Source organism: Hippocampus guttulatus, chromosome 13 (assembly GCF_054856545.1).
Source record: "Hippocampus guttulatus isolate MCC_2025c chromosome 13, RoL_Hgut_1.0, whole genome shotgun sequence".
NCBI classification, from domain to species: Eukaryota; Metazoa; Chordata; class Actinopteri; order Syngnathiformes; family Syngnathidae; genus Hippocampus; species Hippocampus guttulatus.
Genome location: NC_141273.1, coordinates 13,803,909 through 13,817,579, shown reverse-complemented (window position 1 = coordinate 13,817,579; position 13,671 = coordinate 13,803,909). Strand labels below are relative to the sequence as shown.

General features: G+C 43.4%; 1 protein-coding gene across 4 annotated transcripts in view; it reads left to right on the top strand.

Annotated features, from left to right (window-relative positions):
* The window catches only part of fermt2 (FERM domain containing kindlin 2), a 36,607-nt gene extending 28,377 nt beyond the window's left edge, over positions 1 to 8,230 (top strand). For 3 of the 4 annotated variants that reach the window (XM_086127274.1, XM_086127276.1, XM_086127277.1), the window contains 9 exons: positions 132 to 266; positions 921 to 970; positions 1,397 to 1,521; positions 1,628 to 1,734; positions 1,821 to 2,039; positions 3,988 to 4,008; positions 5,003 to 5,127; positions 5,459 to 5,600; positions 6,234 to 8,230. In XM_086127274.1, the coding sequence (XP_085983400.1) occupies positions 132 to 266; positions 921 to 970; positions 1,397 to 1,521; positions 1,628 to 1,734; positions 1,821 to 2,039; positions 3,988 to 4,008; positions 5,003 to 5,127; positions 5,459 to 5,600; positions 6,234 to 6,407 (1,098 nt within the window). In that variant the 3' untranslated portion in view covers positions 6,408 to 8,230. The remainder of the gene's footprint in view (positions 1 to 131; positions 267 to 920; positions 971 to 1,396; positions 1,522 to 1,627; positions 1,735 to 1,820; positions 2,040 to 3,987; positions 4,009 to 5,002; positions 5,128 to 5,458; positions 5,601 to 6,233) is intronic. The other variant, XM_086127275.1, reaches the window with a different exon arrangement.
* Positions 8,231 to 13,671: the final 5,441 nt, after the last annotated feature.

The following is a 13,671-nucleotide window of genomic DNA, read 5'->3' as shown; positions in this document are numbered from 1 at the left end:
TTTCGATTTTAAGTTGATTTCATGATACAAGTGATTTGTGTCGCGAGTGTGCCAACAGCGATGAACAAATTCAACTGATTTCCAGTCATGGAGTGCAAGGCGTTTTTACCGCCCTCCCTCTCGCCCGCCAGTACCACATCAACAAGCTGTCCATCATGTCGTCGGACAACCACATGAACAACAGCGAGAAGGAAGTGGACGAGGTGGACGCTGCCCTTTCCGATCTGGAGATCACGCTGGAGGGAGGCAAGACGTCCAACGCCCTGGTAGGGAAACGCGGCACTAAATGACAATCCCCCCGAAAAGTGCAATAGTTTGAAAGTCCACAAATATTTTCTGGGGAAAAGACATGCATCAAAAGTCAAATTAAACCGCTGACCTTAGAAGGGGATGACTGACGGCAAAGATAGTTATCATTACATTTTACCCGATCGAGTGAAGCTCGATTAGTCACCACCTCGAGGGATGGAGACTTGCTGCAAATCGCAAAAAAACTTATTGACCTCAACCATGTTTTTTAATATTTTTTTTATTTTTACTGTAATTGCTCATTGATACCGCAAGGAGGTGTCAAATGACTACTTTTGTCAAAATGAAGCTGCTCAACTCATTCAACAGTTCTTTGGCACCAAGATGCTACCCAATGGCGCCCCCAAAACCCATAAATAATTCAGTTAGGTTTAATGACGCCATTTTGAGCCTGCAACTGATTAATCGTCTTTTCCAATGGCAACACTTGTTTAACCAGTTGCACTCTATGTCAGCTGTTCCATCATGGACGTTGAAACCAAATGAAACCGCTTTATGCTCACTTGAGCTTCATCTTAATTGTTAGGATTTTCTCAGCTTCGGCTAACATTGATGTATGGATTTATCTTTTTTTTTCTTCTTCTTCTTCTTCTTCCCCCTTTTCCTCACAGGGTGACATCACATCTATTCCTGAGCTAGCAGACTACGTCAAAGTCTTCAAGTAAGTCCGCCGCCGGCTGATACCACAAGACGGCTTGCTCATTCAGAAAACACTATCAAGCGTGGGGGTCGGACGGCGTATTCATTCAAAAAGCAGGAAGCAGGAAATGGCCTTAAATAACTAGTCTGCGAACACGAAGGCCTGTTTCAGATCCACGTCGGGTTGTTTGCCAAAGGCCTTTTTGTTTAGCTTTGAAGTTCAAGAGTAAGCATCTTTGAAAGCATAATTACTCAGTCTTTTGGCTTTGTGCCTTTACTGACAGGCTGGTGTATCTTGAAATGCTCATAAAATGATTGGAGTTGATTAGAAAATGCATTTCCTCTTTGACGCTATTACATCTGACCTTGGCTTTCATTCCTCCTCTTTACTCGCTGCAATGATTCTCCAACTTACTACATCAACTGCTATGTACGATGTGCTTTCCAGACCCAAGAAGCTGACGCTGAAGGGCTACAAGCAGTACTGGTGCACATTCAAAGACATCACAATTTCCTGTTACAAGAGCAAAGAGGAGGCACACGGGATGCCCGCTCACCAGATGAACCTCAGAGGTGCTCATGCATGGGAAAAAAAACAAAAAACTAAATTGCCCTTTTCACGCGCGTGTGTGACTATATGTACTCCATCGACCATTCGAACACTGCGCTGTCGCTGTAGGGTGCGAGGTGACCCCAGATGTGAATATATCAGGTCAGAAATTCAACATCAAGCTGCTCATCCCCGTAGCCGACGGCATGAACGAGATCTGGCTGCGATGCGACACGGTGAGCCCGTCGTCGTCACCGTCTGAAATGATTTTTGAGCATTTGCATTTGGGTTCAATATTGCAATTGTGGTACTTCATTTGTAGGAGAAGCAGTATGCCCACTGGATGGCCGCCTGCCGCTTGGCATCCAAGGGAAAGACCATGGCGGACAGCTCCTACAACCTGGAGGTGCAGAACATCCTTTCCTTCCTCAAGATGCAGCACATGAACCCCGACCCGCAATTCATCGAGCCCATCACCACCGACATCAACCCCGAGTGCCTGGTGTCACCGCGCTACCTGAAGAAGTACAAGAACAAGCAGGTGAGTCGTCACCGTGTGTGAAGACGTCACTGTTGGACAGTACGTCGAGTGGAGACAGATAGCCGAAGAGAGATGACGTTTAAAAAAAATACCAAAAAAAACAAGCAGGAACGGTACATTGCCGTAACCAGTGAGTGTCGACAAGTAAGCAGCGTGCGCTCAGTGAGACACCAGACGGTTAGCGTTGTGGCTGTGTGAGTGTTTAGTGGGAGCTTGACTTGTTGATGACTCTGCTGGGGGAGTGGGTCGGGACAGAGTGGCGTCTGATGCTTCCCAGATGGGCGCCTCCTGGCATCGGCCTTGTCTTTCTCTGGAATGCTCTCCCCTCCTCTCCTACTGAGAAACCGATACGATGCTAGACCACCGCATGAGAAAGACTTAAGGGTCCCCCTTTTTTACGTTGCCGTCATTTGCCACGGTTCAGAAAAAGTACGGAGCTTATTTTGACAAAGGAAGACTAGAAAGTACACGTATTTATTTTCAAATGTCCAAATAAAAATTGCCAGAGAAATAAATACGCGAGTACAGATCCATGTAAAATCTCAATATTTTTACTTGGGTCTCATGTCACGTGTAAGCCATAATGAATTGTGGATTTGCATGTAAGCCTCAGCTGCTTGTGTGCACACTGGGAACAGCTGAGTACACGACTGCCATCAATGTGTTTGGAGTGGGATGACGTGGTCTCCACAGCCGAGGCACTCCATGTGGTTTGAGTAAAAGAAAGAAAAAAAAACATGGATGACAGTAAAGTCCCATGACTCACGTGATTCCCTTTTTAGCAAACAGCACAGCTAATACGGTTGTGGTCATCAAAGCACCTGGAAATGGGAGTCCTGTGAGCAAAAACTGCTTGCGAAAAGCAATGTCAGCTTTGATTCCCCCTCGCCTCCTAAAAGCCCCCCACCCCCACCCCGATTCCTCTTCAAAGAGGACTTCCTGTGAGCAGAAAGTCCCAGTGGATACGCACGCAAGAATTCCCCGTCCAAAGCGCACACATGTTCGGAGAAGAGCAAACAACACTACCATAACAATCAACTTCCTGGGTGTGTGTGGTTCGAAAAACAAATGGCTGGCAGACATTCTGTGTGATGATTATTCTACATTGCCCTCTTGTGGTTCTATAAGGATTTGCAGCATCAAAATGTGAAAAAATGATCCATTTGAGCAATTTTTGTGTGCTGTGGTCCATATAATTTTCCTGATTGGAATTAAGATTTATAATGCACTGTGAAAATGCTTATAGTATGATGCTAAATATTGATCAATATGAATGAAATAATAACAGAAATAATAGCAATTTAGCTTTGTCCAACATGGGGGTCGACATGCAAAATGTATGTTACATATGTCATAAATTAATCATCTTAAATCCACCAACTTTCTGTTTTGTACCAAATCTAATTTGGGGGGGAGTAAGGACAGTATGTGAGTGTCCTAAAAATTTCGTCAACAGCACATTTTAATCAGAAACGGTTTTACGTGTACTTAGGTATTTATTTTTTTATGCCTTTTTCAAAAATATCTCTACTTTTTTTCCCCCGTACATATATTTAAATTATTTTTTGTTGTTGTTCAGTTTGAGCTGTAAAACTGCAACCCAAAAAAATCATACAGAAGTTTATTTGCATCCAATTTTTCTTTCTTTTGTCAATTCTGTGCAATTATTGGAATTAATAACGAAAATGTAGAAATTGAAACAATTAAAGAAAGGGGAGTGTCTGAAATGTTTGAAGGAATGTATCCCCAACACGTTTTGATCATTCGTTCATTCATTTGGCCAAGATGTGAACAATTCCGCGATGACCGTAAATGTGGACGAAGCAGACCTCTCTCTAAATCGCCACAACTGTTCTTTTCTTTCCTACCCACATAACTTGACTTCCTGCTTCCAATCGGTTTGATTCTTTCTCCTCCGTTTCTCACCCCTTCTCTCCTCCTTCTCCAGCAAGGCTTAATCAGGGATTTGGTAAGTTCATCCCGAGTGTCCACTGGGTGCATGTTTTGAGAAACTGACCACTTGTAGCTAGTAGCCTCCTCTCATGTAACCACATCTTAGTGTCAAATAGCGGCGAGCGTGCCAGATGTAGCATCTAACCCGTTTAACACGCAACTCATCGCTGTGTTCAAGGACCACCGGACACATTTTTAATGCACGAGATCATCCGCCGCATTGATTAATTCCACACGCTGTTGTCGTCCGTCCACATCGATTGGGCTTTTATCCGACCGCTTAATGCCTGAGGGATGTAAAGCTCATCAGCATCTGGATCTCAGCTTTCCACTCCGGACCGGCTCCAAGTAGCCCGTTCTCATCCGTGCGCACAAAGGAGGCAGGAAGCGTCGTCTTCTCGATTTAAGCTCCAGCTAAAAAAAAATCGTATAACAAAACAAAGCACAGAAGACTCTTTCACACGGAGAACCTGCGAAAACCAGCCAAATCCGAACTGACATTTGTGCCTTTTACACGGAACTGGGTGAAAGCGGGATTTTAGTTGACAGACGGCGACACTTGCTTTCAACGCAACGGGGAGTGGAGGTAGTTTGGATGAAGAAATTTGTCCCGGCCTTAAACGCAGGGTTTGAGACCCTATCCCGGTTTATGACCATAACCCAGTCTTCAAACCATAACTCTAAATTGTAACCTAGGTTCGAAACCCTAACCCTGTCTTAAAACCCGAATCTGCACCCTAAACACTTTTTTGGGAAATCCTAATGTTGACATGGAATGACGCAAGAGTGACCTGGGAAGGTGGTGTCCAAACACGGTGTCGTCACGGGTGAACGGTTCATGCATGCAGTGTTGCACGGGTTGGATTTTCCTTCAGCAACTTTGCCCAGCCTGATTTCTCTCTGTGTGGATCTTGTCGATTAGTCATCAAACAAGTCAGGTGTTTACTGTGTGTGTGTGTGTGTGTGTGTGTGTGTGTGTGTGTGTGTGTGTGTGTGTGTGTGTGTTTCAGATCTCGGCCCGCATCCTCGAAGCCCACCAGAACGTGGCCCAAATGAGTCTAATCGAGGCCAAGATGCGTTTCATCCAGGCGTGGCAGTCGCTGCCCGAGTTTGGAATCACTCACTTCCTGGCCAAGTACGATTAGCCCAGACGAGACTTTTAGTGTCGTGAAAAAGTTTTTGCCCTCTTCTCAAATCCTTTTTTAAATTTATTTCTTTGCGTGGTCTACCCTAACTCAGATTTCAGATCAACTAACAAAAAGGCATAACCCAAGTAAAGAAAATGTGGTTTTTAAATTATTTTATTGTATTTATAAAACTTTTCAAAGCTTTCGTTTCCCAACTCAGTGACTTTGTTGGGTATCAATCACTCATTTCCTACTCCCGAATCATTACAAAGAATTGTATTATTTATTTTTAAAATACAGTGGTTAGGGAGGGTTTTGCTAACACACGGCTGCCGTCAGGTTCCAGGGCGGGAAGCGCGACGAACTGATCGGCATCACCTACAACCGTCTGATCCGCATGGATGCCGGCACCGGAGACGCCATCAAGACCTGGCGCTTTAGCAACATGAAGCAGTGGAATGTCAACTGGGAGATCAAGATGGTGAGGAGAAAAAAAAACGGCCCTCTAAGGGAACCTGTAACCAAAATCAAGCCCGTGACAAAAATGAGTTTGATACCTACAGGTTAGGGTTTCAACTAATGATTTGGAGCCAAAGTTGAATTGGTTCCGCTTTCAAGTTAGGTTTCAAAGGCTTCAACCCAGGATTTGTGTTTCAATCCCAGTGTTAATGTTTCAATTAGGGTTTTAAGCACAAATAAGGATTTCACTTTAGTCCTAGAAAGTCTGGTTTGTGGCAGGTGGTTGAATTTCACTGCAGTCTTGAAGTAAGGTTTCGCATTAGGGCTTCCAGGCCGGGTCGAGAGTCCAAGTTAGTGCTTCAAAATAGGGCTATGGGTGGAGTTTATCCCGGCTGTCTTTGGACAGTAGGCGGGGGCACACCCTGAACTGGTTGCCAGCAAATCACAGGGCTCAATATCATCTTGTAAAACAAAATGAGGGATGAAAAGAAAGGATTATGGTTTTAAAACCGAGTTACGGTGTCTAGACTGGCTGCTCAGTTGCATACACATTGATTTTCGACAGAGATGTTAACATAACTTGCATGTTGCCTCAATGTGACTTTGTGTCTGTCATCTTGTCCACATTCGTTTTGTTTTTTTGCGCCCCCTGCAGGTGACCGTCGAGTTTGCGGACGAGCCCAGCCTGTCATTCATCTGTGCTGAGGTGGACTGTAAGGTGGTCCATGAGTTCATTGGTGGTTACATCTTCCTGTCCACGCGGGCCAAGGACCAGAACGAGACCCTAGATGACGACATGTTCTACAAGCTGACCAGCGGGTGGGTCTGACCACGCGTCACGCCATCGGGGCCACCCGCTCGCTGGCGACTTCACGCTCCATGGACTATCACGCTCTTGGTTCCCACTAGTGAAGTACACAACATGCTAACTTGTTGAATTTGATGGCGCTAGTAGTGTGCGGTTTTGCAGTAATCGTCCCACTAAAGAGGACAAAGAGCGTACTAGTACATGGACCTTAGGATGGATATCAAATTAATACACAGTCTAATATTTATTCAATGTCCTTTATATCCAGATGTAGCGAGCCAGTTCAGCACACTTGTAGAATAACTGTGTCTTACTCGTAATATTTTTTTCCACCACTGTATGAAATTTCTGCACGCTACGAGTACAACTCTGGCATCCTAGTGGAACAAGTACTTCTTAGTAGTGAGGCAACAACCAGTGGGCACTTTGGTGCTATGAGTCGGATCCAGGAGGTTACAAGTGTGTGGCATAAGAAGTGTGATTATTTATTCTATTTCTTACCAGTGCGCTAAAGGGTCTCTGCAGTAATGTGTTGGACATCAAGGGCAGTCGACCGGCACGCAATGAGGGTGTACTAGTAGCATAACTACATGGTACTCATGAGACAAAGCTACTAGTCGACATTTTGGTGCTACTGGTACAGTCCAGGAGGTTACTAGTTTGACACAAGCCGTTATCAAAATCCTTCTCATATTAGTAGGACAACTACTTTTACTCGTCAAGCAAGGCTACAAGTTGGATTTTGGCGCTGCTAGCCAGGTTGAGGAAACTAGTTTGTGACACGTCTTTGAGCACATTAGCAAGAAAAATAAGTCTACTAGTAGAATAAGGACAGACTAGTTTAAAACTAGGACGGACTAGCAGTTCTAGTAGCACAAAGTAACCTAGTGCATCGTTTTGCCTCACTTTAGTAACACATAGTTGCTCTCCTAGTGCACAATAATGTAATACAGTCGTGGGAAAAAAACACTAGTTAGACACAGTCATTCTGCTAGAACTCTTTAGTCACTCCACTAGTGCACTGAATTGTCTAAAAAGGACAAAGAGCAAACTAGATTATGGACAATTTGGTGTACTAGTAGGATAGGGAGTAAATGCTCAAATGGCTTCCCCTAGCCTCTCCCCCGGGTCCTAAAACCCACCATTTTCTCTGTCAGCACTTGAACACCATCACATTGAATTTGGGCAATTGTTACTCTTAAAACAGCATGAAGCATTATGGCAGGGGGCTAGACCGCTTTTAATATCAAGCAAAATTATGAAATATTAATATCTGCTTTTTTTTTGTAATACAAACGCTCTCACACAACGGACGTTTAAGTGATCCTCAGATTACCTCTATGTGTCTCTCACGCCACAGTATTATTCCTCTTCTGATTATGAATTGTATGAGAACACACCAGCAAAGGCCCACAATCAATTATGCAAGCAAAATGAAGTATTATTTTTTGTTTTGTAACTAATGTAAAAACACAGCTTTTATAGAATTGTACAGTCTTTTTCTCTCTGCTCTGAGGGGTAAATATGTTTTGTGCGTGTGCGTGCGCGTGTGTGTGCGTGCGTGCGTGTTCTTAATTTGATGACTGTCATCACGTTAAGATGAAAATATCCTAAACTCACGGAAATACATATGTTCTTTTACTCAACACTACTTTTGCAGCTTTCTGTTGTCGTCCGAAAAGTCTTTAATGGAAAATGAAGGAGTTTGCTTCATATATATATTTTTGTTTGTTTTTTTGTTTGCCGTTCTCGTGTCAGGAGCGACAGTTGTTTGCTTTTTTTCTGACTGTAAAAAAAATGCATTTATTTTAAAAGAATAAAAGTAATTTTTATTTAACGCGTCACTTTTTGCAGAATTCTTTTGGTTAATTCATGATACTTAACACATTTCATGAATTTTCTTTAAAAAAATTGACTTGGCTTCTAAAAATTTGAATTGGAAAACCCCCTGAAATATATTCCAAAAACGAGAACGTTTAACCTAAAAATATTAAAATATTTCATGCAATAAATATTCATTTTTAAGGTTTTATTTTTAATAATGTTCTTATAAGATAAAATTTACTTTTTTTTGGACCAACTACTGGTACAACAGCAATTTCATCTTCATGTAACAATACTTTTCTTAGAAACAGTTTGCGTATTTCCTTTATGTAACTACCATTTTGGAACTTCAAAAAATATATATATATATATGCACACACCACGCTTGCAATAACCGTGCTTGTCCATCAGAGGGAAGTGCAGTGCCTTGTACAGTATTTGGTTTTCTTTATTTTCCTCGCTCACCAAATAGAACCCCCACCCCCTCCCTCCTGCGTGTCAACAACAATCAAACAGCACCCAGGGGAGTGATGATAGATTTGAAGATTGAAGAGTGGCTGCCTTGTCTTTCAATTTGCACGTTTCGATGAGCGGTCCCCTTTTCATCGTCATGGAGCAATGAGACAATGTCACACCTTTTTGGACGCCTGAGTGGATCGCACAAAGACGATGGAAAAAAGTCAAGTGGGGTGACTGCTTACACCAGCTGATGTCCACATGTGTGTTCAGTCATAATCGCTTTCTAGGAAAAAAATGGAAGTTTGTTTCAGCCAACGCAGGAAAAACAACGCACCACCCTGAGCATGAACACCAAATTCTATTACTTTATCTCCGTCGTCTCCCAGCCAGACCCTCGACATCATTTATCAAAGTCGGTGTAGCCACTTGAGAGCCACATCGACACTAAAGTTTCAAGTTTCCATGGAAAACGACTAAACACGACACCGGGCCAAGAAGCTAACGGCAAAAATCGTCAGTTGTGTGTCACAATGTTCTCATCTTGTGTCTTGTGGGATAACGATAAGTCTTTTCAACAATTTATCCAGCCTGATGTCATCCGTAAACACCATTAAAAATGGGAGTCTTTTGGACATAAATGACGATCAATGATGATAATGTTCCTTCTCGTCAATTCTTAAAATAATAATTTCCAAGAAATGACAAAAAGTCACATTGGGGGAAACGGCTGTTTCTTGTGATGTGCGTCTGAGGAGGTGTGTGGCTCGTGAGGCGCTGACAATAGTCAGATTTACACAACCGCTCATGTTGGCATTTAAGCGAGCGGATTTTCGTAAAACAAAGGGCAGAACAGACATCCGCTTCTTCTCAGCCCTCATTTTCAATCGTAAATTGTGGCATTACGAAGTCAAGGTACCACTGTATTTTCTCGGCGGCTCAGAAAGATCTCAGCAGAACACGATGTTATTGAACCGTTCTGGCGAGTTTACTTTCAGTAATGCAAAATTCCAATGCGGCGGCATATGAAAACCATTACGAGAGGCCGGCTCGGCACCTACACATGATGAATGGCTGATATCTGCTTTAAATCTCCGTTCAAGTGGCTGTCTCCACCATTCCAGAGCCACAGTTCATGCAATTTACCGTCAGGGGGAACGGAGCGTATGAGAATAGGATTAGTGTTTTTTCAGAAGAGCCTGAAACTGTCATATCGGTAATTGCGACAATCCGTTTTCAAATTAACTTGCCTTTTGAATGTTGTCCACACAATGACATTGTTATAAGTGGTACAGATGATGCAATTCGGCATGTTCCGATCAAGGTTATGTGCTGATCTCACCAATACCGAGCACCCATCGGTGAGATCAGTTGATATCAATTCCGATACGGATTAACTGCACATTTTTTTCAAATTTAGAGCTGCTCACTAATGATTTTTTGAATAATCTATCACTGTCAATTATTTAATTGATGAATCACATAAAATAAAATAAAACATTTTTTTCCAGATTTCCATGCATTAATTATACCTTCCTGTGTGCAATTATACAACAACAGGCTCTTATTTCAAATTGACAGTGCAGAAAAGGCACAGACCTACGGTACAGTATTATTGTTACTTTTATGCAATAAAAAGTTTGAGCAACATCGTGACAGGGACCTTCGCAACCTACAGACCCCCGTTTTAAATGTTATTAGTTCTTCGAGCGTATTAGGGAGTTCCATGTTTACCCTGCTCACCATGGGGACCCAGGCACCTCGCTCCCGCCTCGCCGATCCAGGCCGCACACAGCTCAGGCCCATCTCCATGTGACTGAGAGGATGTTTATGTATTCCAGGATTTAGGGAGGAGGAGGAGGGACGTGGGGGGCAGGGGGGGGTGGAGTCGGAGATGCAAGCCAAGTGAAATGGTGTGTCGGGTAGGTCTCCGATAGCAACCGTTTCACCCGCCTCCTTTGGGAGTGCTTTTCGTGACGGAACGCCACCTTATAGGGGAAGGAGAAGTGGGGCAATTAACCTCTTGACCTCTCTGGTTCTTTGATGGCTTCCTTCACACGAATCACTCGTGTTAGGTGGACAAACTTTGAGGTATTTTTTTTAAATCTGTTTGTTTTGGAAACACATGACAAAGTTTACTGGGAGATATTCCGTACATCTTGTCAGAGTATGGAAACGAAAATTTGTCATCTCCTCTAGGGGGCGCCTGAAAGCAAAGTAAGTTTGTGAGAACATGAATCAAATTCTCTGATCTTTTGGCAGTTTCTAAGATTGCTTAAACTAACCGTAAGCGCTTTTGCACTTGTTTCCTGCGCATCACTGTTCTTTTAATACGGACCTATTACAGTTGTGCCCGTAAGCTTATATCCACTTGGAGAATTTAAAAACGTGCGTGGTGTTGAATGAGATGCAGTTGAAAATTTGGGTGCACCTACTTTTTTCTGTCAGTGCACCAAAGAGAAAAAGTTGGGTGCACCAAGGCACCCTGTACAAATAGTAATAGTCTCGATACCACAAACGTGGCCCCTCGCCATGTTTGTGGTATACCCCACTAGGAAACAGTGACTCATAACTCTGAACAGGCTTACTCATGTCGGAGAGGTTTCACTTCTGCCTTTTCCACAGAGTTTCCACAACCGTCTTGTTGTTGTCCATCCCTACGGACCTCCCTCGCAACACACCCCCTTCTCGCCCCTCCCCAAATCTCTCATCCGCATTTACCGAGCATGTTGAAATCAAAGTGGATGGTCTCAAAGTAAGCATAAAAACCTCAGAGGCAAACATTTTTTTGTCCCCCCGGACTCCCCAAATGAACTGTTTCCACATGCTGCCGCAGATGGTGGAGCAGCTTGCTGTAGTCGTGTGTTCAAAGAGCCAGACAAACTGTAACTTGAGAGGCTTAAACAAGGAACATTCAGACTTGATTATTAGGGATTGCCAGCTGCCAAGTACACGATTTCTTTCATGCCGCATGATTGCTGAATAATTCGTACCATTTTGCTAACAGTGAGAGACAAACTCGGCGACTGTTCACAGTTGTAATGAACTCTGGTGGGATTTTTTTACATTTATTTTTTTGCTCAGTGCAGATTAACCCTGAAACCTGATAACATGGTAGAATGTCCACTGTAGTAACCAATGTCCCGGAACGGGTTGAGCGCAAATGCAATCATCTGAACCCCGGTGTCGTACCAAGACTTCTTCAAAAGGTGAACCAACCGGCAGCGCTCTGGTGGAAGTTTGAAATATCGATTCTCATTTTTTGTCTCCACGGCGAAAATGCCAGCATGTCTGGCATGCGTTTGTAACAAGACATCTGGGAGAAGAAGTTCGACATGTACATTTCACCGGTAAGAATACAATTTTATATTTTCTCTACTCATTGTTACTCAAATATGTGTTGCCACACGCCATTTTGACAGACTCATTTTTGGGTGGGAAATCTTGTCATGTCGCTATGTTACACATCGTTCCAAGCTATGAAGAGCAAAAATGTCTCCTGAGAATCCATTCACCATTATTGTACGTAATGTCTTCTTATTCGACTATGTGCTTGCTGTGACACTTTCAACCAAAGCAACACAAATACCAGTGGAGCCAATACAGATCCCAGTGGAACCCCTACAGTGTATTTTATGCTAAACTTTGAGGGGAAAAAAATGTCTTGTTCGTAACATGGACGTTCTTTGCTAGCTTCTTCACCAAGTTTTGTCATTATACTCTTCAACATTGCATGAACATTGAACTACCATGGGCAAGGTAGAGGTCTCCACAAAAAATGACCGGCGGCCAAAACAATCAGGAAAGGATTCCGTAACTGAGCACGGGATTGCCTCGGGTGACTCACAATTGGCCAAGCAAAGCACGAGACAGACACAAACATACAGTACACACACAGTTGTAGACGCTCTCACAGCTGCACAGCCTTCCCGTGTTAGCATAAGGTTGTGCTTGAATGGCTGCAGAAACAAAAGCAGCTGCCAGCTAAGGACCGTCATAAACACAGACACCTCCCTGGAACGTGTTCATGGAGCAGTCAGGAATTTGCCGAAGCCGAACGAAACCTTCTGTGGCGGACGGGCTGGTTACTGTTCACCGGACGATTGGGGAGGGCAAGGGCAAGCTACTGTGTCGGCGTTATTGGAGGTTTGAGCCAGCGAGTGGATAATTCAATCGTAAAATATTATGTTTGGCACTATTATAGGTCCGTCATGGCGGAACGGAATGGTTTTTATGGCCAATGAACATGGTCTCACAGCCCTGCGTCATGTGCAATTCATGCAATATGTGCAGCCAAACCCCATACAGATAAATAACACGCAAATACACCCTACTGCATCCTGTAGCAGGGACCACAAGGTAGCAGAAAGTGTACAACAAGGCATGCTGAGGTTATCCTTCTTAATGTAGCTAGCTCGGTGGCAGCTGAAACGATCCAACGGTCTCTACAAGGTGTGTCCAATTATTTTCTGGCCTGGTTTTATGAGCCTCCGGAGCACTGTCCATGCTCATAATTGCTACCGTGATGTTTTTGAGAAACCTTTTTCGGTAGGGTAGTGGTGGCAAAAGTACCCTCAGGCTTTCATTTTTTTAATGACAACCTTGAGGAGTGTTCTTTGTGCTTTACGCTTTTCGAAAGAGTTCCATTACTTTGCTATCAATCAGTGGGTGTTCATAGTGCTCTTTGAAACGGCATCTTTAAAGAAGTATTAAAAAAAAGGTCTAAAACGCATATTATTCTTGTTTCCGATTTGAAAACTGCATTCAATTACGTTGCAATGTCGATTTGAATTCGATTCATTGTTCAGCCCCACTACAAAATACTGATAACGGTTTCAAATGGAATGGATTAAGTCATCCCCAAAATAAATACACAAAGCCTTTGTACTTCGCTACTTTCCACCAATCATGAGCACAATAACTGCAACTCCCCCCAAAACATGGCTGCTTCCGTCTAATGACAGCCTATGTGAGTGTGCGCGCGCGCGTACGCGCGCGTGTGAAC